The sequence below is a fragment of the Giraffa tippelskirchi genome, chromosome 12, assembly GCF_054371585.1.
Source record: "Giraffa tippelskirchi isolate mGirTip1 chromosome 12, T2T-mGirTip1v1.2.pri, whole genome shotgun sequence".
In the NCBI taxonomy this organism is placed as follows: Eukaryota; Metazoa; Chordata; class Mammalia; order Artiodactyla; family Giraffidae; genus Giraffa; species Giraffa tippelskirchi.
In genome coordinates this window covers 86455033-86482451 of record NC_137286.1, presented here as the reverse complement: position 1 = coordinate 86482451, position 27419 = coordinate 86455033, and the positions used below count along the sequence as shown (strand labels likewise).

Genomic DNA, 27419 nt, shown 5'->3' with positions numbered 1-27419 from the left:
CAATGCTCTTTCTTCAAGAGATAGAAAAGATGGTGTGCTAGATGGTTTCCAGAGAAACAGAACTAATGAAATGTGTGTTCAAAATCTGAAGGATGGGCTGGCAGCCAATGTTGAAGTTCAAATTTCTCTTTCTTGGAGGAGGTCAGTCTTCTTTCTATTCAGCTTCTCAACTAATTGGACGAGTACCACCTACATTATGGGGGTAATCTGCTTTACTCAAGTCCACCTACTTAAATGTTAATATCACCTGGAAATACCCTCACAGAAACTTCCAGAGTAATATTTGACCATATATTTGCTCACTGTGGTCCCGCCAAATTAGCACCTAAAATTAACCATCACAGGTGGCTTCCAACAATTCTTAGCATTCCAAATCAGCAATTCAGGCAGATAAAGCATCTTCTTTTTTTTTTTTTTTTTTTTTTTTTATAAATTTATTTATTTTACTTGGGGGCTAATTACTTTACAATATTGTAATAGTTTTTGCCATACATTGACAAGAATCAGCCATGGGTTTACATGTGTTCCCCTTTCTCCTAGTACCCAGACCAATCTCGAAGAAAGACTGTGATTAGTAATGCTGTTATCCCAGGACAATCCCTGAACCCAGAAATGCCCACTACTGTGACTGACAGTCCCAGCAGAACCTCATGGAATGGCAAAGGGGAATTGCAAGTACTTTGTAACTGTTCTGTCATATTACCCACTGAGCACATGATCATCAGGACATACTAAGCCATCCTGTACATGGGCTGGCGCTATGTAAATTTCCATCCTGTGCACAGGTCACATTTTGGGGAAAGGTATATGTGGCTAAGGTTGTAGGGTAAGAGGAGATAGGTGGTAAGGAATAGGCAAGGAAGAGCACATCTTTAAGTAAGGAGGAAGAACATGTGCTGCAATTATAGAATCTATAACCCATATACTGCTCACCACCTAAACTCATCCCAAAAGGAAAGCTTGACAATAATAGATCCCTTTCTCAAATTAGAAAAAATTATTTGTATTGTATTTGTATTGATTCTTTAGTCAAGAATCCCCAGGTTGATTCTTCCCTGCTCGTCCAGTGGTTAAGACTCCATGCTTCACTGCAGGGGGCAGGGCTTCCATCCCTGGTTGGGGAACTAAGATCCCATATGCTTCAAGATACAGCCAAAAAATAAAAATAAAACATTAAAAAATAGAATCCTCAAGTTTCAACAAGTGGATATAATTTGGGCTATAGTGTAAATTACATGTTCTTATCTCACTAGCTATAAATATTGGTATATCTGGAAAGTCGTTTAAATTTAGCTATTGATCTCTGTTTAAAAATGATATAGAGATTGATGGTTTTTAAAAACTCAGCAGTGGCCACAGGATTGGAAAAGGTCAGTTTTTATTCCATTTGCAAAGAAAGGCAATGCCAAAGAATGTTCAAACTACCACACAATTGCACTCGTCTCACACACCAGCAAAGTAATGCTCAAAATTCTCCAAGCCAGGCTTCAATAGTACATGAACCAAGAACGTCCAGATGTTCAAGCTGGATTGAGAAAAGGCAGAGGAACCAGAGATCAAATTACCAGTATCTGTTGGATCAAAGAAAAAGTAAGAGAATTCCAGAAAAACATCTACTTCTGCTTCACGGACTACGCTAAAGTCTTTGACTGTGGATCACAATCAACTGTGGGAAATTCTTAAAGAGATGGGAATACCGGACCACTTTACCTGTCTCCTGAGAAATCTGTATGCAGGTCAAGAAACAACAGTTAGGACTGGACATGGAACAACAGAATGGTTCCAAATCAGGAAAGGAGTACATCAAGGCTGTATATTGTCACCCTGATTATTTAACTTATACGCAGACTACATCATGGCATCCGGTCCCATCACTTCATAACAAATAGATGGGGAAACAATGGAAACAGTGACAGACTTTATTTTCTTGGGCTCCAAAATCACTGGAGATGGTGATTGCAGCCATGAAATTAAAAGATGCTTGCCCCTTGGAAGAAAAGCTATAACCAACCTAGACAGCATATTAAAAAGCAGAGACGTTACTTAACTTGCCTGTCTAGTCAAAGCTATGGTTTTTCTAGTAGTCATGTATGGATGTGAGAGTTAGACCATTAAAAAAAGCCTGAGGCCCAAGAACTGATGCTTTTGAACTGTGGTGTTGGAGAAGACTACTAAGAGTCACTTGGACTGCAAGGAGATCCAACCAGGAAATCAATCCTGAATATTCATTGGAAGGACTGATGCTGAAGCTGAAGCTCCAGTATTTTGGCTACCTGATGCGAAGAGCCAACTCACTGGAGAAGACCCTGATAATGGGGAAGACAGAAAGCAAGAGGAGAAGGGGACGACAGAGGATGAGAAGGTTGGATGACATCATCGACTTGATGCATGTGAGTCTGAGCAAGCTCCGTGAGTTGGTGTTGGACAGGGAGGCCTGGTATGCTGCAGTCCATGGGTTTGCAAAGAGTCGGACATGACTGAGCAACTGAACTGAATTGATTGTCATCCGTGGAAAAAATGTTCCAGCTCAATTTCAGACATACATCTGCTACATACAATAGATATATTTCTATCTTGACAGCTTAACTCATCTTTCTTTTGTGACCCACCCCTCTTATTCATTGATTCATTCATTAACTTATTGAATAAAAGGCTCTGTGAAAGATGCTAGGGATAGGTGGGTAGAGACCACATAGTTCATACATATCCTATCAAGAAAGCCACACCGTAACAAGCTATTCTAGGCATGTATTAGGACCTCAGGGCATGATTTGTGTGCAGTTGCCTTCTAGCCACAGGTTCCACATCTACAGATTCAACTAACTACACATTGAAAATATTCTAAAAAAAGAAAAAGAAAATTTCAGAAAGTACCAAAAGCAAACTGAAAATTTCCCCTTTGTTGGCAACTATTTTTATAGCATTTACATTATATTAAGTACTATTAGTAATACAGAGATGACTTAAACTATACAGGAGAATGCTGTAGATTATATGCAAATCTACATCATTGTACATAAAGGACTTGAGCATCCACAGAATTTCTTATCCGCGGGGTCCTGGAAGCATCCCCCAGGACACTGAGGGAGGACTCAACCAACCTCAGTCAAGCTCCCTCTGGCTCTTACACTCTCATTTTTTTTTTTTTCTTTTGCTTTACTCTTCTCAGCTATTTTACTTTTATCTTGCAATGTTTTACCTACATTTGAAAACTACCTAAATCCCTTTGGAAGAAGACAGAACATAAATGAAAGAACAGTTCTTATTTTACAGGATGAGTTCAGCTATTTTAGCCAATGCATTTTGCTCTCTTAATGAAATGCCCATGAAAGAACTCTCTGAAGGAAACTTGTAGGTAGATACACACATCAGGTAGAACCTGCCTCACTCTTCATTCTGGATGTTAGATTCTAGATCCCAGAATAGGAAAATCAGATAAACAGTCTCTTATAGGAATGCTTTTCAAATTTAAGTAATAGATGCCTCTCTTTTGAAGGGAAATAATTATCATAAACTTTTACTGACATTTTAATTATAATATTACCTAAATATGTAAAGTCATACAATGAGATAAAAGCTCTTAGTTATATAGTTAGTATATAACAATAAAGCCTGAACATATGTATTAATTAAATATAAGCAAAGTTACACACCTCAAATATTAACAATCTTAATGTGATTGAAGAATGCCATTTGCAGAAATTAAATTTCAAGTGCAGTTTTATATCTAATTTATGTATTTTTTTGGTTTCCTTCCTGTGACTTCCATAGTACTAATGTGGCTTTAATAATACTACTGTTAATAACTTTTCACCTAAGTATATTTTTCAAGACAGTATTAACATTTTCAAAACTTTAGTTTTTACTTCAATAAAATCTTATCTCATACAGAAGCAAAACTGTCAGTGAGAATCCCATGGATTTCAAATTTCATGTGCAACCGTGACTGATTTATGTCGATGTATGGCAAAAACCATATTGTAAAGTATGCTTTACACAATATTGTAAAGTAATTATCTTCCAGTTAAAATAATTAATTTTTTAAAAAAGCAGTTCTGTAAAACAATCCACGTCTCTTGAAGATAAAACTACTCACAGAAAAATTGGAATATGTGTTAAACGGGTAACAAAACCAGTTACTACTTGACTACGGCACAGGAAAATGCTTCACTATATATTTAGTATTGTGCTGGCTACTAATGAATTTTTGCAAGTTGGTACATAGAATGAGGGGATCTGCTTACAAGAGGAATATATACTGACTGCAGTGGAGCAGATTCTTTTGAATGTAAAACTTTGACCATGGGATTAATGAATTGACTCTCTCAGCACTTTCCTCTTTTCAAACTCTTGCAGAATTTTTGTCCGCATAGCATCCTCATTAGAAGTAGACATGCTGCATGGAGATGTTCGGAGTTCCACGTGATTCTGATAATAGTGATTTTTTTTTTAAGATTATCAATGAAATTAAAATGTAATATTAAAAAAAAAAAACCTCCAGACCCTAAAGAAACACGGGCAGCCTACAGCTTGAGAGATACTGCCTTGCAGAATGCTTCTACATCAGACTGACCCCTGGGAGGCAGAATAACAGCATCCCTGGGTTGGGCAGAGAAGCTATTCCGAGCGCCAAATCCAGGCTTCTTCCCTTCTCTCCCTCTTCACCATTTGTCCCCGTGTGTGGATGGATCACCCACAGCCCATCAGCTCCTGCCCCGGATGCAGAGGGCTCCTTGTCCACCTTTCCCAGAGGATCTGACAAGAGAGGGCTGAGGAACCCTCAGGCAGCGTTGCTCATGATTTAACATGCATGCAGATGCTGTAGCTCATGCTCAAATGCAGATTCTGACTCCATAGGTCTGGAGTGGGGCCCGAAATTGCATTTCTTCTTTTTTTGGCTACGCTGAGTCTTTGTTGCAGGACACAGGTTTCTCTAGTTGCAGCTCCTGGGCTTAGTTGCCCCAGGGCATGAGGGATCCTAGCTCCCCAATCAGGGATTGAACCCGTGTCCCCTGCATTGGCAGGCAGATTCTTAACCGCTAGATCAACAGGGAAGTCCCCTGAAACTGCAGTTCTCACAAGCTCCCAGGATCCCTCCAGCGCTCCTGACTTGCGGCCCAGACTTCAAGAAGCCTGAGTCCAAGGCCTGCCGGCCCTTAGAAGATGTAAACTTTCCATCATTGACCCTAAGTTACGGAAAGTTGTCTTAAGCCTATGTTTTTGCTGGGACTATGGCATTTTGGCTTCTATAAATGGAGCAGAGACTTGCTAAGCAGATTACACAGATTACAACAGTCTCATTTCAACTGAGAGAAAGAACGTTTCAGCTCACCCAAAGAATCTTGCTATTATAGGGATTTTTCATACCACTAGTTGGTATGAAGTTATGAGAAGATTAATTAGTCAATATAGATAATTCTAGAAACTCTGAATTAATTTTAATTCTACTCGGTGGTAAATCAATAATTGGAACAATTTAGAAGTGAATTGAGTGATTTTATTTTCCTTTCTTGTTGGATTTCAGTGACTGCTGGGTAGCCTTCATGTACTATTATATCAGCCTGCTCCCAGACTGATATTCATGGTTAAGAAGTATTCTTATTTTTAATTAACTGTTCTACAGTATTAGAAGAAACTCATGACAAGTTATCTCCCTTCTGTGAAGTCTATGAAAATCTCCTGTGTCAGTTATAAATGTTAGTTGGCTGTGAGTGACAGACAATCCAACCCATTGTGATTTGGATGGTAGCTTACTGTGGTTAGCAGATGGTAGATTACTTTTCTCACATGCCAAGAAGCCTGGATGTAAGTGGCTTAGCATCAGTTGAGCAACTCAGTGATGTCAGGGTCCTGTCTTGGCGATCCTCCTGGTCTTTTCCTCCTCATCACAAGATGACTGCCTCTGTTTTAGACATCAAATCTGCATTTAAGGAAGGAAGAAGGAAGATCTAAAAGCATCAGCCTTATACATTGATTAAACCACAAAAGCCAAACATTTCTCAAAAGCCCCCTGCAGACTTTTGCTGACACATCATTGGCCAAAACTATGTCATGAGACCTCTCCCTCCCCAGCTCCCAGTGATGAAGCAGTATTCTGAAAAGCAAAATGCTGTTTATCTCTTTTTTAGGGTACCTCTCTGTTGGCAGAGGCTGTGATGATTTAAAAAGTATGACAGATACATGAATTTCCTGAAAGGAACCACAGAGTCCAGAGATTTCTGATGAATAAGAAAAGTGGAACATAAAAGAATTCCCTTGTTTGACACACCTTCTAAGAACGTGGGACCAACCCCGAAGGTGAAAGTTCATTGGGTCATCATCAAATTCAAAACATTCTTATGCTTTCATCCCCCTAAATCTTTCACCAAGATTGCAGAATTTAGCAAAGAAGATTTTCTTTTTCTTATTTAGAGCAGTGTTGGAGCTTCTAGAATGAGAACTTCTAGAAAAAGTGGAATGCAACAGTATAGAGCTCCCGTCTCTGGCTGCACTGTCCTTCCCTGGTCTTATCACAGCAAGTCCCTGCTCCCAGAGGGTTCACCTACTGCTGGAGAGACCTCAGTGCAGTGGCTTCCCGTCTTCCTGCTTGCCCATATTATTATGCAACCAAGAAAGAACATTGCAAAGATTCCAGGACCTGTTCAGTCTTTACTTTACCTCCTCTTTGTTTCTATGCGTTGATATGATACAATAGTTCTTGACATTAAACTTTGCATATTTGATTAATTTGTTTTGAACTAGCCAGAGATTCTTGGCTTTAACTATCCTTAATTTCAAATTCTGTTTTTAAACACCAGGGTTCTTAGTGACTTTTTCTAAGGAAGGAGCAATTTGGGTGCTATGCATTTGTGTATCGGGGAGACTTCTGTTTTCCAGTTTTACTAGGAATTCTGCAATTCCTATCTTTTTTTTTGCAGAACTGAGATGTTGAATGGCTGCTCTTATGATTTGAGGCTGAACTACTGATGAATTTCTTAGTTTACTTGTATCAGTACTTCAGGTGGTGCCATACAGGATACTGATGCTCTGGATTATAATTTTTAGCCTGGTGCCCACCACCTCCAGATGTCAGCCTCAAACAGGATGAGAAATAGGTAACCATATTTCCAACCTTGTTTTCATTGTCTCTAGGACCTCTTTTACTGAAGAAGTACTGGACTATCATCATGCAAAATTGCAATTTTAAGAAAAGAAATACATTAATATGTTAGTATCAATATATATTAATTAATAATAAATAATTCACATAATATTTATTAACTATATTATACATTTAGTATATATTATTTTAATATATTTACTATAAAACATATTTTTGAGATTTATTTGAATGAGTTATTCTTTTTTAAGATTTATTTACTATTTTTGGCTGTACTGGGTCTTTGTTGGGAGGAATACAGGAAATAGCTACCCACTCCAGTATTCTTGCCCAGGAAATCTCATGGACAGAGGAGCCTGGTGGGCTACACAGCCCATGAGGTTGAAAGGAGTTGGACACAACTGAGCGACTAAGCAACTACAAACATATAACATATTTTTGAGATTTATTTGACTAAGTTCTTTTGAAATGTCTCTTGATTTGGTATTTTTGGCCGCACTGGGTCTCTGTTGCTGTGTGAGGGCTTTCTCCAGCCGTGGCGAGTGGGGTCTGCGCTCTAGCTGCGGTGTTCAGGCTTCACTGTGGTGGCTTCCCTGCTTGCGGAGCACAGCCTCTGGAGCGTGCAGCCTTCAGTAGCTGCGGTGCGTGGGTTTAGTTGCCCTGAGGCACATTCCTGAACCAGGAATCAGACCCCTGTCCCCATGTCCCCTGCGTTGGCAGGTGGATTCATCACCACTGGACCACCAGGCAAGTCCAGTGAGTTGTTCTTTTGGGAATATTTCAAAGAAGACAAGGGAAAAGAATCCAGACTTAGGACCCTGTCTGTGAAGGGCTCTGATCTTGGAGCATCTGTATTGAAAGAGTTGCAGGCAGGGAGTCTGATCTGGGCCACTTAAAGCATAGAGTGTGGATGGAGCTGAGTCTGCCTACTTCACCAGCTTTTTACAAGACATGGCCCCACCCACGTAGGATGAGCGAAAAAAATGCTGCCTGAGGGACCCTACCATGGAATAGCTTGAAATACCACAAGTGTCTGGGGTAGGGGAGGAGGGTACGGAGACAAGGGAATAGCATGGAAGGAGGAGGTGAGGACCTCCCAGAAAAACTGTATCTGCCCCTCTGTTTTCCTTGGAAGGAACCCCGATATCTTCTATCACTAAATACTTTCAGAGGAGGACTTCCCTGATGGTCCAGTGGCTAAGACTCTGCACTCCCAATGCGGGGGTCTGGGCTTAATCCCTGGTCAAGAAACTAGATCCCGCATGCCCTAACTAAGACCTGATACAGCTAAATAAAGTAAATAAAAAATAAAAATAAATACTAAAAAGATACTTTCAGAGAGTAAAGACTCTTTCTGTGGAAAGAAATTAAATTATGAATCAAAAATCAGATTTTCCTGTTTTGTCAACTCTATTTCAATAAAAAAAGAAAAATGTGTAAGAAAATCAGATTTTCTCTCAATTACTTGATGTAATAGTTTTTCAAAAAGAGCAGATTTGGGGCTCAACCTTTCTGCTTTACTTAGCAACAGAAAGTGTCCCCATTTAGTAAATGCTTATGATAGTGATAGCGGTGAAGACATGAGTACTTCTTTCTAAACAAAGAAACATTTCACTTGGAAAGCAATTGAAAAGAGTATGAACCAGATATTTAAAGATTGAAAGAAGCATAGAAAGGGTAGTGTCAGGATATTTGGAAATGAGAAAAATGGGATGACTGCCTAAATACATACAGTGGCAAAAATATACCCTTGTTCTTTGGAGCAGCGAAGATATGTCAGCTTATGGAACAAGGAAATGATGGGTCTCTAAACACTTCTTTGATGAGACACAGCTGGTTGGTGACTCTGTTCTGTGGATAGTATCTCAGAGTATTTTTATGTGTGTGTGCGTGTGTGTGCTAAAGTGTTGGGAGCTGAATGTAACCACCTGTTAGGGCTTGGGGAATTTTCCCCCGAAATCCAACTGTGCCCCTCAGAACTCCTAGGAGTTGTGAAATCACACTCTTTGCACTGGAAAAGACTTTTAAATTTCTCCAGTGAAGTATTTCCTGACCTTTTTTGAGAAACAGGACCCCTTTCAACCTTAAAAAATAAAAATAAAAAAGCTTCAAGGACCTTCATGTACTAGTGGTTGTACTTTTAATATCTGTTCTTTGAGAAAATGCAAGTGGCAAAAGACTTTATAGATTGATTGACAATTCATAATCAGTTGGTACTCTATTTACATGACTTAGTGACTAAATAGCAACAACCCACCACTGATCATAAGATCATCTGCAAAATTTGAAAAAGAAGTATATCTACATATTTTTCATTCCATCTAAAGCAAAACTTGTCTCTGTGGCTTCAGACTCTTGTAATAACTCCACTGCTCACCAGCCTCTCCCTGGAGGCCTTTTGTTCACAAACTGGGAAATCCAGCTACAAGAAAATCACCCTGCTGATGCTCTACAACAGTCTTGCCACAGCCAGTTATTGTCCAGCCTGTACTTGACACCCTTCAGTTCAGTTCAGTTCAGCTCACTCAGTCTTGTCCGACTCTCTGCGACCCCATGAATCACAGCACGCCAGGCCTCCCTGTACATCACCAACTCCCAGAGTTTACCCAAACTCATGTCCATCGAGTCAGTGATGCCATCAGCCATCTCATCCTCTGTCATCCCCTTCTCCTCCTGCCCTCAATCTTTCCCAGCATCAGGGTCTTTTCCAATGAGTCAGCTCTTCACATCAGGGGGCCGAAGTATTGGAGTTTCAGCTTCAACATCAGTCCTTCCAATGAACACCCAGGACTGATTTCCTTTAGGATGGACTGGTTGGATCTCCTTGCAGTCCAAGGGACTCTCAAGAGTCTTCTCCAACACCACAGTTCAAAAACATCAACTCTTTGGCTCTCAGCTTTGAACTCACTACTTGAAAAAGTATCTCATCCTGTCTTCGAATCAAGGCTATTAGATGATTAGACTTCATTACCTTGAACTCAGATTCTTACTACTTACTTGTTTCTAACTATTGGGTTGGCCAAAATGTTTGTTCAGGTTTTGCCGTAAGATCTTACCAAAACACAAGCACACTTTTTGGCCAACTCCATACTTCCTTAGGTCATGCAGACAAACCTTGTCCCTCTTCCATACACAGCCCTTCAAAAACTATAGAAAGTGCTGCTACATTCTCTGAGCTGTCTCTTCTCCAAGCTAAATGTATTTGGTTCCATGGACTATTTCTGAGTTAGCGTTCTTTTTGATTTGTTAAATTTTAACATTTGAAATTGACATTGTGACGATACTACTTCTAAATCAAGTCATTGTCCCTTTCTACCATTTTTCATTTCACCCTGTTGTAACAGCCCACTTGTCCTCCAGGTTACTGGGGACCACTCCAGAAAGGGAAAAATTTAAATGTTGAAGGTAGGAAATAGATATGATTTTATTTTTCTGTGAACAATAATTAAAAGGAAGAAAAGGGGGGTTGTTTGTTTTGGGTTTTTTTCACCTTGTGTGTGTGTGTGTGCTAAGTCGCTTCAGTCGTGTCTGACTCTTTGCGACCCTATGGACTGAAGCCCTTCAGGCTCCTCTGTCCATGGGATTCTTCAGGCAAGAAGACTGGAGTGAGTTATCATTTCCTCTTCCAGGGGATCTTCCCCACCCAGCGATGGAACCTGCGTCTCTTATGCCTCCTGCAGGCAGGCAGGTTCTTTACCCTGGAGCCACAAATTTCATTTACTGATTGATGCATTGTGCAGAAGTGGAGGCAGGGGCCAGAAGATCTGTGTTCAAGTCCAGCTGCTGCCTTGATGACCTTGGATGATCTTGGGCGGCCTTGGGGAAAGCTCTTAACTTCCCTGCAATCTGTTTCATTGTCTGTAAAGTCAATGGAGTAATTTGGATGCTTTTAACCCAGCTAATGGTTTCGTATTATAACCTGTTTCCCTACGAGCTCTCTTACCTAAGGCTTGGTTACTGCCCTGTGTCCCCCCTGAGCTGCTGGGAGGTGAAGGGAGATGCTGAAATTGTGCTACCTCTTCCCTGGAGACTCATTTCTTGACTCTGCTGGCTCCTCGATGCATGTTCTCCTGCCCTGTTTTCACATTCCCTGACACTTTGGTTTGCATTTTTTATCATTTTCCTTAAGTGTTCTACATCTCACTGCCTCCCCTCCATAAGAAAAAAACAAAACACAGGCTATTTTGTCAAAACTTTATCAATTTCCTTCCCCTTCATCGTTAAAATGAATGATGTCTTTACCTATCCGTCCCTCCTCCTTGTCTTGGAGGAGGTTACATCTTTAACTCCTTCCAGGCCAATCCATCTCCCCGTGGTCTTGATCCTTCACTTATAACTCACCTCTTCTCTCTCCGCTTCTCTCTCTTGCTGGCATTTCTCTAATCCATGTACACACTACACGCATTTCCACCAGCCCTAAATAGAACACGCCACCTTTTCATGGCCACTGCCACTTGCCCCTACCTGTCACTGCTGCTGATCAGACCTAGGTCCCCATGTCTCTGGGAAGCAGCTGATGCTGGGGTTGGATGCCTTGTGGCCTCACATGCCTTTTTTGGACTTTCTCCCTAGACCTGGCCCCCGCTTCTGTTTAATTCCATAGGCAAAGGCCTGCTGCCTGAGGACAGATCCCTGACGTAAGGTGGAATATGATGGAAGAAAGAACAAGGTCTTTGAGGCTCCACAAGTGTAGGTTCAAATCTACTCTGACATTCTGCTGGCTCCGGACAGGCACATGACCTTTCTGAGCCTCAGTTTCCTCATCGTCAAGCGGTACCTTGCAAAGGTGTCCAAAAGATGAAAAAAAGATAATGCTACGAAACCACATAAAAAGCACATTACTGTTGTTAGTGGTAACTTCTCTGGCATGCAGGATCTTAGTCCCTGGACCAGGGATCGAATCTGTGCCCCCTGCGATGGAAGTGTGGAGTCTTAACCACCGGACCACCAGGGAAGTCCTTCTTGCTCCCTCCCTTCCTTGTGTGTTCCCCAGCTCTGAGAATGGGACCACCACCCCACCAGGGACACCCAAAACAGAAAATTCATTTACCACGACCCTGCTGTCTCCGGCTCCCCTCCCAGCTCTCACTCCATCTGACTCTACATTGTATCCATTTTACTTCTTCCCTGTTTTTTCACTATGCTTAGTTTAAACTCTCACCTAATCTGTCCTTTGATGTTCACCCCTTGCTGAATGTCCCTGGGACTCGGATGAGGGGTGATATGGCTTCTTTTTAGTTTGCAGTTCAGTTCGTCAACTGATCACTTTCACTCACATGGTCTCTCTTCCTCCAAATAGCCCAGCTTTACTTGAATTGTCTAGCATATGTAGGTGATTCAATCCCAGGAAATTTTTTTTGGTGGATATTTTTAGTCATCAAATGATATAAATACTGGAGTAGGAAATGGCAACTCACTCCAGTATTCTTGCCTGGGAAATCCCATGGACAGAGGAGCCTAGTGGGCTACAGTCCATGGGGTCGAAAATGAATTGTACACAATTAAGCACACACACACACACACACACACTCTCCCTAATACATGTAATGTATTTTTTTAGATGGATGGCTTCAAGTGGTCTGACTTGCAAATATACCCACTGTTTACTGTTTTCTGTAAAGACACAAATGCCAGATCAATGCTGTGTTTCTAAGGCACATAACTCAACAGTTTCTCATCTCTTTGTTCCTGCCCTTGATACTCTTTGCCTCTGTCTTCAACAAAGAGAGAAATAAGAATTATGAGCATCATTCAATGCACCTAACTTGAAATTAAAGACTATGTTGTTGGTCACATTTTAAAAAAAGATATAAATACTCTACACATTAGTCATAGAGTTTACAAAATTGTAGAGCAAACTTGTAACTATCTGATGGCATCTCAGAAATATTTGAAAGGATCATGGCATAATGATATTAGCAGAGCGATTCTGAACACTTTTTCCAGTTAACATTGAGCTCTTTTTTTTTCCAGGCTAAGGGAAGAATATAGCACAAATAACTTACAGCATCAAGTATAGATATACACCTATTTTGTTGTATATGTTATGTTTTTCCCCAAGTTGCAGAGTGACTTTTCTAAGGAAGCTTTTGTTAAAGTTGGGTGAATAAAAAATTAATTCCTAATCTTGGATATCAGGCAGTTAATGCTAAATTGGGGAGTGACTCAAAAGTACAGGAATTTCAAGCATCAAGCTAACTGGGAGAACCACTTTAGTTGCAGATAAGTTTACAACTATAATTTGGATGGAGAATGTGTCTTTCTGTCCCCACTTGACTGTTGATTTACTTCTTTTCTACAGTCACATCTTATGTCTAAATGAAAAATGATCATTAAGGTGACACCAGCAACTTGCTCCCTGATAGGTATACTATACAGTGAGGGGTGTAGAATGTGGGTGATATGGGGGTTTTTTGATCATTACATTTGGGTCAGATGTAAAGCACATTCATAGACCAGAGTCTACAAAATACAGTCATTGTTGAAATGAGAGGTCATTCTATTTTTACTCACTTTCACTTTAATTGCAAATTGTTAGTGCAGGAATTTCCACAAAAGGGTTATGCAAGCATGCCCAAATTGCTTGAAATATTTTCCACTTCTCTGACTTCCCATGGGAAAAGCCACTAGGTTGCATTTGTGGCATCTCAGTCGGTTCAAGCAGCCTAATTGGGATTTAGAAGTTTTAAACTGTACGGGTTTACAAAGGGACATCCAGGATTGGAACTTCTGTCTCCATGCCCTCCCTGGAATCTGTAAATGTGTAAACTACCAATGGAAAATACAATTTGAATGATGGTGGCTAACATCCAACTTTTGTTTGTTTGTTCATGATCCATTTTTACATTTATTCCTTAAAATGATTTTTTTTCAAGAAGATTTGAACAGTTTGCCAGGAATTTCATCAGGAAGAAAAGTACACTGTTATGTTCTTTAAAAAACAAAACAAAAATGGGTTCACATCTCATATGGGAGAAATATACTCTTGGGCACAGGTAACTTTCTTGTCTCTTGGGCAAAAACACCTAATCATTCTGTCCCATCTGTCACAGCCACTTAATTGCAAACACAGGCCCTCTTGCAACACAGCGAACCAATGCAAAACAATTAATTAAAGCTAGGAGGAAAGTAGCTGTTTAAAGGTATATACTCAACAAATAAAACTCTTGCTGCGATGTAGCTTTGACTCTCTCTTGTGCTTCCTTATATCTCCCCACCCCTTCCCTGTACCTATGAAATTTTATTTGTCCTGCTTGTTAATTTATGCTAATATTCAGTGTAATTTAAACTAGTCAGGGAAAAGAACCGGAGTAAGTGATCCATTGCCTCTCAAACTTCAGCCTGCGGATAAATCGCCAGGGGACCTCGTCAGAATGCGGGTTCTGATTCGGTGGGTCTGAGGAGGTGACCAGGAAGCTGCATTTCCAGAAAGCTCCCAGATGTTCTGAGGCTGCTAGTTCCAGACCACAATTTGAGTAAGAAGAATCTAGACCAGCGGTCTCCAACTTTTTGGTACCAGGGACTGGTTTCATGGAAGACAATTTTTCCATGGACCAGGGTGGGGGCTGGGAGAGAGTGGGGATGGTTTCAGGATGATTCAAGTGCATCACATTTATTGTGCACTTTATTTCTATTATCATTACATCAGCTCCTCCTCAGATCATCAAGCATTAGAACCCCGGAGGTTGGGGACCCCATGTCTAGACTATTAGATCCTCACTCTTCCTGTTGTGAATTTACCTCTTCAGGTTTGCTATGCAAGTTCATCTCCATCTTATCTGCTTCATACAGTAGGCACAGCTCAGATTTACCTTGTCTGCTTCACCTCTATTCAAACCCACACTTATCCTTGCTCTTGTGGCTATTTCCTCGGGAATCCTTAAGGACACACATCAGTGTCTGTTGTTGTTGTTAGTCGCTCAGTCGTGTCTGACTTTTTACAATCTCATGGACTGCAGAATGCCAGGCTTCCCTGTCCCTCACCATCTCCCGGAGCTTGCTCAAACTCATGTCCATTGAGGCAGTGATGCCATCCAACCATCTCATCCTCTGTCCTCCCCTTCTCCTCCTGCCTTCAGTCTTTCCCAGCATCAGGGTCTAGGACTCTGATAGATCACACAAGGAATACGTTCATCATGTGGTCCCTCCGGGCAGTTTATAAACAAAATGACACACATCTATTTTTCCTTTCCTTTTATAATTGAACTGTCATGCAGCTGTGCATTGTTTGGAAAAATGTGTTGGGCAGGTAGGAATCTGTCAAAAACTCCCTGTGGGTCTTAAGATCATGTGCCTCCATTTTCTTCACAGTGAAAAATGCCAAGGTTGAATTTGATGATCTCCAAAGCCTCTTCCTGCTTTCATTCTTTATGATTCTAAGAGTTAGTCATTTAATCATCTGGAGGGATCCGTACTGGTTTAAACCAATGGATGCTCCTTTTGGGAGGTAGTCCTATTAATGTGAAACCCTGTTGAATTCACCAGGTTCTGTTGAGTTCATCCTTTTCTGTGGTCCCAAGAGCATATTACTCGACCCATAAGATTAGGTCAATGATGCTGCATCTTCATCAGTTTACACCCACTTGTCTTTATGGCTGGACTCTGAACGTCTGGGTCTGGACCCTTTGGGTGGAAGGGAGGCAGCCATGAAGATTGTGCCAAGTTTCTGAGACTGAAGGGCTTGGCTGGACTAGGCAAGGCTTTCCCCAAAGTACATGAAATCAGCCTAATGCCAAACAAGAAGTAGGAAGTAAATGTAAGAAGTGAAGCCAGAGATGAAAGCTGGAGTTCTGTCAAGGGAGTGAGGTGGAACCATAGTCAAGAAAATGAGATGTGGTCAGAAATTGGTAGGCTTAGGAAACAGAATTTGAAAGGATGTCAAGTGAATGGTTCTGGCTGACGGCTGTCATCACTCATAGGAAGTGGAAAGTTTTAGTCACTTAGTCATGACATACTCTGTGCCCCATGGATTGTAGCCCACCAGACTCCTCTGTCCATGGAATTCTCCAGGCAAGAATACTGGAGTGGGTAGACATTCTCTTCTCCAGGGGATCTTCCCAACCCAGGGATCAAACCCAGGGTCTCCTCCATTGCAGGCAGATTCTTTACAGCCTGAACCACTAGGGAAGCCCATCACTCATAGGGGTGGGACGAATTTTTGGGTTGCTAGATTAGAGGAGCTACTCAGGACTGGTCAGAGAGCTTTGTGAGGGCAGACACTCTACATTACTCACCTTTCTGCTGAGTATCTCTAACTAGTGTCTGATGCAATGAAAGAGATGAATTAAAGCAAGAAAGAACAAATGAATGAATGAATAAAACAAGTCTAATTGTAATTTATCTATTCTCTTCATTTTCTTTGCCACTCTACAAGTTCATATTCTCATTATTTCTCAAGCAAACCAAAAGGACTCCCCAATTCGCCACTCTTTCCCAATTTCAATTCATATTTTAGACTGCAGCAGTTTTAGTCCTCTTGTTTGTTGGTTAGTTATTTGCTTATTCTGTTCTATCAAGGAAAGTAAGTCCCTCGAGATGGTTAGAAATGGTGCCCTACCAAGTGTTCCATGTCCAAAATATCTAGCTGTCAAGAAATATTTGTCGAAGTGAATCATTATAGTCGTATGTCAAGTCCTGAACATTTAAGACAAATACATATTTTGTTTTTTGGCTGCGCTGAGTCTTCGCTGACAGACATGGGCTTTCTCTAATTGTGGCGAGAGGGGGCTACTCTCTAGTTGCAGTGTGTAGGCTTCTCACTGTAGCGGCTTCTCTTGTGGAACACAGGCTGTGGGCGCAGGCTTCAGTAGTTGTGGCTTCAGTAGCTGTGGCTTCAGTAGCTGTGGCTTCAGTAGTTGTGGCACTCAGGCTCAGTAGTTGCAACACACAGGCTTAGTTGCCCCACGGCATGTGGAATCCTCCCAGACCAGGGATCGAACCCGTGGCTCCTGCACTGGCAGGCAGAATCCCAACCACTGGACCACTGGGGGAGTCCCTGAACAATTAAAGCAATATCTTCCTTTCCATATTGTTCTTTAATAATCAGATACCCAAGAGTTACACTCGACTAAAATGTCCTCATAAATTCTATCTCATAGAAACTTTCGCATTAATTATTACATCAGATTTATAAATTTAAGGTTAAATTCACACTTTTAAAGAGAGCTTTTTATGAAGCAGTGATTCTTCATTTTTTTTTTTAGTAGCAGACTCTATGAGAGCTACTGAACCTCTTCCCCACAAATGCACATATGCATGCGTGCACAATATGATTTCAAGGGATTTAGGAATTCCCTGAAGCCCCTAGGAGACCCCTAATATTGATGGAAGTCAAGCCTGGAATTTCTGCTAGAGAAGAATAAAGGTTTTTTGCAGCTAAGAGAGAGGCTTCCCTGGTAGCTCAGATGGCAAAGAATCTGCCTGCAATGTGGGAGACCTGGGTTCAATCCTTGAGTCAAGAAGATCCCCTGGAGAAGGGAATGGAAACCCAGTCCAGTAGTCTTGCCTGGAGAATCCCACGAACAGAGATGGAGGAACCTCGTGGGTTACAGTCCATGGGATTGCAAAGAGTCAGACCCAAGATTCCACCCTATTCCTCCCTCTCACTTCTGTCCCCAGCCCTGTTACCTAGTCCTTAGGAACGCAGATGACCAGTCCATCAATACCCATTTTGAGACTGAAAACAGAAAACACTCAGGAGGCAGGGCACCATATTTTCTGTGCTCTTGTCAACAAGGGTCTTTATCCTGGGATTATGGAAGATGAGCATGAATTGACTGGATGGGCACTCTTGAAGCCAGGAGAAATAGACAAGTGCTCTTGAAATTGCCAGCTGATGAAAGAGAAGACACAGGGTTACTTCCATTCAACACCGTTGGCCCCTGGGAGTTCCTAACTGTTCTTGGAGTATCTGTTGATAGCAAGGGGTGCTGTTGAGCCTGAGGAGCCCTTTCTTCCTTGAAGATTCCTTTCCCTGTTCTTTCAGCTTCAAACTCATATGTGGATCTGACACCTTGGAAACTTTGCTAGGAGAAGGGTGATTAGGTCCTCAAAAATTAAAAAAAAAGAAAAGAATCTGTCAAAGGTTGATTCTAGTTTAATTTCCTGGCAGCTTTATCCCAGAAATAAGGGCGTGCAAGTTTCTGTTTCAAGAGATTTCAATATCCTTTGCAATTCTGAAATAAGAGATTTCTCTGATGCAGGTTGTCATGGCATGATGGAAGACGACAGAAAAATCTGTTGAGATCTCAGAACTCACTCACCCTTTCATGCTTTTTCTTTTCACTCTTCATGGGTAATCTGCCATTTTAAAGTGATGGTTTCCCCAAGATTTGAAACAAGATCCTCGGTCTCTTTATAGAGTGGAGTAACCTTTCCTGGGCTCCACCTGTTCAGCTCATGACTGATTTCTCAACGTGTTGAGAGACATTGAGTTGGATGAGCAGGATGTCATTGCATACAAAGCACAACCATTGATGATCAATTACATAATAAAATCATGGTTTAACAGACATCATCAATTTTGACTTACGCCACCAGAATAAGTATAACTATGGGGCAGGAAGAGAAAGCATTTCATCTGATAAACCTGGGAAGAAACCGAGCATTCTGATGCAGAATTCACATTATCATTTCAAAACGTGAGGGAAACAAGTTGCAATAAGAATCACAGGCATCAAGAGATGTACATAAGCTGAGGATTCTGCATTTGGGAGGAATATGGATTTAAAATTAATCCAAGCATCGTCTAATAATAGTATACAGAGAATATCTGTGCACACAAAGCAGAGATGTTCCAGTTGCCTCTTCATATATATTCTGCTCAACAATTAGTGCTCTTAATTATAATGTCATTAACAAATAATTATACCATTCTTAAGCAAAGAAATTTAATTCTGTACCAAAAAAATAATAAGAGGAGAGATGGTTTACTTTAAGATATGGCTTAGTTACCCGTGGATGGAAAAAACTTCAGAGGTCCCACTCCTGAAATTCAAAGGCTCTACCTAGAGAACAGCAGTAAGCAAAACAAACAAAGAGAAACAAAGCGCCAGTGAATTAAGGCCAGCACACTAACTGTTCTCCTAGGCAATGGCAGGCAAGGCGTTGTATACCTAGGACTAGATGTGAACCTATCTGGGTTTTGGGGGGAAAGTTGTTGCTATTTACCTATGTGGGTTTAGACAGGCACTTGTCATGTCTGGATCCAAGTTCCCCACTTGGAAAAGGAGAGGTTTATGATTATAGGACCTAATGCTTATTGAACACAGTGTCAATCACTGCGCCTGACATTTTAATATATCATCTTTAATTCTTCAAGCAACTTTCCAAAACAAATGTCACTGTATCCATATCACTGAGGAGAAAGTTGAAGCTCAGAAAGGTAAATTAACTTTTCAGAAGTGACATTAGTAACCAGCGACGGTTTGTATTTGGAACTCTACTTCAAGAGGCTCCAAGATAGGGTTCTTGTCCCTAAGGTGCTTGTACCCATTTATTTAGGGCCGGCCACAGAAAGCATCACAGCTGGACTGGCTTACATGACAGGAATCGATCGTCTCACCGTTCTGGAAGCCAGAAGTCTGTGCTCGATCAATGTGCTGGCAGGGTTGGTTTCTTCTGAAACGATGAGAGAGACGGTTCCATTCCTCTCTCCTACCTCCTGGTGGTTTCTGTCCATCTTTGACATTTCTTGGCTTATGGCAGGATAGCTATAATCTTTTCTCAAATGCTTTTATTTATTTTGACTGTGTTGGGTCTTTGTTGCTGTACAAGCTTTTCTCTAGTTGCAGTGAGCAGGGGCTACTCTCTAGTGGTGGTGCGTTGGCTTCTTACTGCGATGGCCTCTCTTGCTGTGGGGCACAAGCTCTAGGGCATGCGGGCTCCAGCAGTAGTGGCTCCTGGGCTCTAGGGCACAGGTTCAGGAGTTGTGGCTCATGGGCTTAGTTGCTCCATGCCATGTGGGATCTTCCCAGACCAGGGATTGAACCCATGTCTCCTACACTGGCAGGAGGATTCTTTACCACTGAGCCACCAGGGAAGCCCAGGATAACTAGGGTCTTCATGCAGCATCCTTCCTGCATGGGTATCTGGGTCTAAATTCTCCCCCCCACACACACATTTTTTTAATAAAGATACTAGTTGTATTGGATTTGGGGTCCACTCTAACTCTAGGACTGTTACTGAAAGTGGGGTCCTGGTGCTCACCTCTCAGAAGCCAATAAAAAATGCAAGGTTGGTGGAAAGGAAAGTTTGCTTTGTTTTGGGCATCAGCAACCAGGGAGGAGGGTGGACTCCTGTCCAAAGGCTGACTCCCCCCACTGACAGCCAGTGGGTAAGGGCTTTTCTAGACGGAGATAGAGGGTTACATGCAGAAACAGCACTGTCAGCTCTGACCATCATCTCGAAATTAGTCATTGGTGGCCTGATCAGAGTCATCTTGGTTGTTTTGAATATGGTTAGTCTTTCGTTCCAGTGTCAGTATGTTCCCATTTCTTTGAGGTCAGTTCTTAGAATTGTGGCAGCTGATGTCATAACTACGGTCTGGTCAGCATGTAGGTACTGGTGGGGTTTCAGTACCTACAATATGGCTCACAAGATGTGGCTCAGAATCTTATCTAGAGCCCTTGAAGAGGAACTAAAACGCCCTTGACTTTGCCTAATGACTAAACTATCGTTGAGTCTTGTGGGACTGTTTTCCCTTGTTTCTGCGGTTTCTTACTTCTCTCATTGAACTTATTCTTTGGCTAAAGTTTTTCCACAGACAAAGGCAGGCCGAGGACATGGGGAGCAAGGACCACAGGGGCTGGCTCTGTTGCAGTATGACTTCCTCTTCATTAATTTCACCTGCAACAACCTTATTTCCGAGTAAAGTCATATTTAGAGGGACTGGGGACTAGGACTTCACCATATGAACTTGGTTGGGGGATGCAGTTCAACCCATAACAGTTGGGGTTTTAAATTTAATGTATTTATTTTTAATTGGAGGATCATAGCTTTACAATGGTGTGTTGGTTTCTGCCATACATCAATGTAAATCAGTCATAGGTACACGCATGTCCCCTCCTTCTGGTTGGGTTTTTTAACTTGTTAAAGCTCCAAGAAAGAAGTACACGAAGAAGTAATTAATAATCGGTCATGAGTAATAGTTCCAGGTGACACTAGATGTCAGAGTGCAGGAGTGTTTTCTCTGGTAGGTAATGAGTGCTAGCCCTTCAGAAGCCTAAGGAAATCCCCTTTCATATGGATGACCAGGGAATGTTTTATACCATGATGGGATTTTAACTGGCTGTGAAAAAATGATGTATCCCTGGGGTCAGTAGAGACAAGAAGGAGGAGGGGTGTGTTTTTGTGTAGGGATCTTGTCCCTGTTGTCAAGGAGCTTACAATCTAGCTCTGGAAGCACAGATCAAACTTGTGAGAAGTTAACTATCAAAGAAAAAGTTTAAAACTTGACCTTCACCAACACATATGTGAATAGTCATGCAACACAGCAAGCTGCAATGGTCACGTGAGTGACAAAATGAGCTCCAGCACTTTTGGGAATGTTCATGGGTGTATGGTGATATGAGTTGTTTTTTGTTTTTTTTTTAAGAACGGGCTTTGGATAGAAGAGCAGGGAGAGGGGTTTCCAGGGAGAGAAGGGGCTGTACAACAAGGTCTTAAAGCCTGAGACCTAACTAAAAGCCATCAGACCATGCCAATTGGGTGGAAAAATCACATTCTTATACAGGAATGCTCTAGGGTAAGAGTGGAAAAGGCGGGAGAAGCCCCAGCAGAATTGAAGCTGCTTCTCTGAATTTGCAATTCAACGTGTAAATTCACCCTATCGGTCTCCCATTATTAATTTTCTAAAAATATTTATTTATTTAGCTGTGTCAGGTCTTAGTTGTGGCACACGGGCTCTTCCGCTGTATGCGAAGGCTCAGTAGTCATGGTTCTCAGGCTTAGCTGCTCCTCAGCATGTGGGATCCTCGTTCCCTGACCAGGGATTGAACCCAAGTCCCCCGCATTGGAAAGCAGACTCTTAACCACTGGACCACCAGGGAAGTCCCTAGCCTACCTTTATCTTTCTGGAATCCTGTACCAAAGCCCTTGCCTAGGAAGGCATCTACCAAAGTATACGGTCAAAATCTGTGCTTCGTCAGTCTTGTAGGTGTTCCTCAACTTAGAGAAAAAGTTACGGGTTTAGTAAATTAGGAGGTAATGAATAATTAACATTAATACTTCAGTCAAGTCCTCAGGTACTGGTGGGAAACAGATGACACACTCAAAATTAAGGCAGGTTTAGTAAATGACTGAGCAGTGTTTGAGGAAGCCATAAAGGAGAGGTGAGTAGTCCAGGGCTGGTACCAGTAGGAAGTCATTAACTATCCCTAGGCTTGGTGACTTCCCTGGTGGCCCAGTGGTTAAGAATCTGCTGTCCAATGCAGGGGACACAGGTTCGATCCCTGGCCCGGGAACTAAGATCCCACGTGCCTCAGGGCAACTAAGCCTGCACACCATCACTGCTGAGGCCGGGTTCTCTAGAGCCCACACCACAAATAGAGAAGCCTGTACAACAAAGAGCCTGTGAGCTGCAGTGAAGATCTCAGGTGCAGCAACTGAGACCCGAAGTAGCCAAATAAGTATTTCAAAAATACATAAATAAAATAAAAACTATCCATAAGCTTGAAGAGAGGGAGAGAGGAAGGTTACTGTACTAGGAGAGGGACACTGGACAGGACTTGTGTCCTTGAATTGAGGAATACAGCAGCCCATGGTCACCAGGGAGAAAGCAGCAGATAAAGACTCCCACCTCATTCTCCTGCCTCCCAACTTCCAGTTCAATTCCAGCTAAGGCCAAAGGCAAGGGAGTTCATCGATAGAGAAAGTCAAGTCTTCCTCCCAGGGCACACAGCAGGGTGGGGACAATACAGGAGGCAGGGAGAGACAAGGTGGGGCAAATGGGAGGTTTCCTGCACAGTTACTTTGCAAGAGGGCTTCTTTGAATACTTAATATGTTAATGTGTTAATGACCCTACAAAGAGGCTTTGGAAGGCAATATTCCTAAACTAGCTTTATCACAAAATTCCATTTTTGAAGGCTTCCTAGGACCAGTGATCAAAGGAAACCAAATGGGTGGCTTTGATTGGTGGGATAAAATCCAAACCTCTTCTATCAGTCAAACTTCTTTCAAATGAGTGTCAGAAACCAATCTCAAGCTAAATGAAAGGAGAAATTTTGGCTTTCACGTAATTTGTGAGTCAGAAAGAGGCTTTTGATTCAGGCAAGGATGGACGCAGGAACTCTCAGGATGTGAGATCTCTGTCTGTGCCTTCAACATTCCACTCTGTCTGTCACAGCTAAGCTTTATTCTGCATGCTGGCTCTCACCATGGGGTGGGCAGTACCCCTACTGACTGCCCCCCACCACATCCTCCCAGCTCAGCAATTCCAGTGAAGTAGGGACTTCTCTCCCCAAGTTCATATCCCAACCCCATGATGATTCTAAGTGCTTCTGCCTAAGGTAGAGCGTCCCATCCCTAAACAATATCGGATTATTCACTGAGGTCCTTAGATTGACACTGCTCAGCCCTTGGGAGGTGGGGAGGGTACTGACCCTATTTTCACAGACTCACCAGGACATATTTCCCCAGAGTTTAGGGAAGAAATAAGATAGAAGGTCATAAAAAAGCATGAAAATTTACTACCGTCTAAAACTATAGCTACCATAATCTATCATATTTCTCTACTGGGTATTCATGGCTTCCCCCAAATTTGGCCTAAAACAATAAGTTCCAATACCCACTGTTCTCCTATATAACCTCCCTGATTCAGACAGACTGATTTACTTACTGTTTTTTTTTGAAGAAGAAGTGAAGTCGCTCAGTTGTGTCTGACTCTCTGTGACCCCACGGACTGTAACCTACCAGCCTCCTCCATCCATGGGATTTTCCAGGCAAGAATACTGGAGTGGGTTGCCATTTCCTTCTCCAGGGGATCTTCCCAACCCAGGGGTCGAACCTGGGTCTCCCGCACTGCAGGGAGACTCTTTACCATCTGAGCCACCAAGGAAGAACACACCATAAATTCCCATTGTTTCTCAGCCCTTTCAATTTGAATCCTGCTTCATGGGAATCAGGTCTCAAGGCTGCAATGAAATGTGTCCACAGAGTCCCAATTTCCTTATTCCAAGCTGTAGATTTTGTTTTCCATCCTCTTAACTCCTACTGCATTAAAATGTCTGCACCATCCATTTGATCTTTATGACCTGCTTCCCTTTCTTGTTTGTGTGTATATGTGTATATTCCTTATCCCTGTAGACATAACTAAGTTGTAAACAACTTGAGTTCCATGACATCATTGCCATATCTTCATAACTTTGTATCTACCTTGCCTAGCACACTATAGATGTTAATCAAATGTATTTTGCTCGCTATTTCAGAGGTTCAAGGTTAGCATCCCACCTCTTCTTGCTTGCTTGCATTTTCATCAATCCTTCTCATCCTCTATGCTAACATGTAGAGTGGCATTGAAAAATGCTGTTACCTTAGTCAGGTCCCAGGTTCTTGTCAAGTGGGTCAACAATGTTGATATGGTGGAAAAGAATAGCCCATTAATTCATTTATTCATTCATTTACTCACTCATTCGACACTTAATTGAGAACCTTCTATGAACTGTGTTAGGTATTGTGGAGCACATGAAGGTAAATAAATAGATTTTGCCTTGAGGGTATTCAAAAAAGTGTGGGGAATAAGAATAAAATTTCTAAAAGACAAAGTAGACTATTGCATGTCAAACATTTTACCAGTCCTTGTGGAAAGGAATTTGAGAACATCTAACAATACCCTTTGGCTTAAAGCTCAACATTCAGAAAACTAAGATCATGGCATCTGGTCCCATCACTTCATGGCAGATAGATGGGGAAACAGTGGAAACAGTGGCTGACTTTATTTTTCTGGGCTCCAAAATCACTGCAGATGGTGACTGCAGCCATGAAATTAAAAGACACTTACTCCTTGGAAGGAAAGTTATGACCAACCTAGATAGCATATTTAAAAGCAGAGACATTACTTTGCCAACAAAGGTCCGTCTAGTCAAGGCTATGGTTTTTCCAATAGTCACGTATGGTTGGGAGAGTTGGGCTATAAAGAAAGCTGAGCGCCGAAGAATTGATGTTTTTGAACTGTGGTGTTGGAAAAGACTCTTGACTGCAAGACCCTTGGACTGCAAGGAGATCCAACCAGTCCATCCTAAAGGAGATCAGTCCTGGGTGTTCATTGGAAGGACTGATGTTGAAGCTGAAACTCCAATACTTTGGCCACCTGATGCGAACAGCTGACTCATTGGAAAAGACCCTAATGCTGGGAAGGATTGGGGGCAGGAGGAGAAGGGGATGACAGAGGATGAGATGGCTGGATGGCATCATCGACTCGATGGACATGGGTTTGGGTGGACTCAGGGAGTTGGTGATGGACAGGGAGGCCTGGCGTGCTGCGATTCATGGGGTCGCAGAGAGTCGGACATGACTGAGCGACTGAACTGAACTGAACCGAACAATACCCTTACCCCCTGACCCAGCAATGCCAATTCTAGGAATTCACCCTAAAAATGGATCTCCATGTATATGAAACAACATATATACAACGTTTTTCAATGTGGCAATTCTGTAGTAGAAAAATTAGGAAACAATGTAACAATTCACGCTTAGAAGACTGGTAGAATAGATTATCAACCTAAAAAGACTGAGGAAGATCATTACAGGTTGAGTGAAGTGATTTCCAATATAATATTAAGAGAAAAAGGGAAGCAAGGGACAAAAGTATATATGTGCTCGCTTTTGTCTCTAAAAGGAAGAAAGATTTTAAATGTTTTTCCCATAATGAAACATGGAGGAATGAACTAGAAATTAATTAAAATGGCTACTAATAATGTCTCTCTCCCTCTCTTTTTTTGAAAGAGACTTCCTAATTTGCCCTGTCCACTGAAAGGGGCTAAAAACAATGACTTCTTGGTAGAAATGAGCAAATCTAACACTCGGATTTTTTTTTTTCTAATTACCATTCTTCAATAAAAAGAACCAGGGTTTCTTGAGAAATGGCTCATTTCAAGTCTGTACAACAGAAGTTTAAGGTAGACATGGAACATCTAGTAGTTCCATAAAGCAAAGAAATATTCAAACTCTAATGGGGTTGAGGTCAAAATACCATAGGAATTAACTTCAGGGTTTCCTGAATACATTCATTAAGCACAGAACACACAAATAAAGTATAAAAAAGCAAATGGAATATAACATTTTGAATAAGAGAGTGGGACAAATTGACAGAGTAGCATTGACGTATACACACTACCATGTTCTTCTAAATAGTATATTGTTATTTTCAAATAGACTCATTAACGGTTGATTTTTCCCTCTACACATTAAGAAATAGCAACTTCTATTCTATCCATGTGCGAGTTGTTACTTCCAATTTCAGCACTTTATCATGTTGAATATTTATTGAGTTCTACAATAAATCATGGAGCTTGTAAATACTGTCACAAGAAAACAAATTTATAAACTCATGTTATCACAGAGATTCCTGGAGCGTTCTGCTGTGTGGAGAACCCATCTCATCAGTCACTCAGGAATGTTATATATAAGATTTACAGCCCTTGAAAATGGAGCTTTAGAGGTTTTCATATGTGACTAAAGTGTCCATCCATTATAGCTGTTACTCAGTAAGTGCACAGATGATGCTGTTGGCTGAGTGGCAAGGTGAGTGGGGACCCAAAGGCACTCTCCTGGTGTCTGCAGAGGCCAACATGTGAACAGAGTAGGAGAAGAGAATGCAGCCAAATTTGAGGTCTGACCCTTCAATCAGCATGGATCCTGTTCAACAGAGGAGCTTGGCAATACACTATCTTCAAGGTTTTAGACTGATCAGTGCCCCTACAAGAACATTAGCTGCACTGTGACCATGACCACTGTAACTGAGCCCACGCATTAGGTAAAGCGTTCTAAGTTCTCTTGTAGCAGAGGTGGGTCATCCACCAGGGCTCTTCTAAATCTTTCCCACAGAAATATGGGCTTTCAGCTCTGTGCATCTGTTTCCTCCCTGGGAAATGAATATTCAGGATTGATTTCCCTTAGGATTGACTAGTTGGATCTCCTTGTAGTCCAAGGGATTCTCAAGAGTCTTCTCCAACACCACAGTTCAAAAGCATCAGTTCTTTGGTGCTTAGCTTTCTTTATAGTCCAAGTCTCACATCCATACATGACTACTAGAAAAACCATAGCTTTGACTAGACAGACCTTTGTTGGCAAAGTAATGTCTCTGCTTTTTAATATGCTGTCTAG

General features: G+C 41.7%; 1 protein-coding gene and 1 long non-coding RNA gene across 2 annotated transcripts in view; both read right to left on the bottom strand.

Annotated features, from left to right (window-relative positions):
* Window positions 1-5475: 5475 nt before the first annotated feature.
* LOC145528630 (uncharacterized) overlaps window positions 5476-27419 on the bottom strand; it is a 73124-nt gene continuing 51180 nt past the window's right edge. Inside the window, exon 4 of the mRNA XM_081547283.1 lies at window positions 5476-5920. Within this exon, the coding sequence (XP_081403409.1) occupies window positions 5908-5920 (13 nt within the window). The 3' untranslated portion in view covers window positions 5476-5907. The remainder of the gene's footprint in view (window positions 5921-27419) is intronic.
* LOC145530045 (uncharacterized) lies at window positions 21069-26525 on the bottom strand. Its single transcript, XR_014071440.1, has 2 exons — window positions 22815-26525; window positions 21069-22131 (listed from the first exon to the last, which is right to left on the bottom strand). It is a non-coding gene; the product is annotated as an uncharacterized LOC145530045 (long non-coding RNA).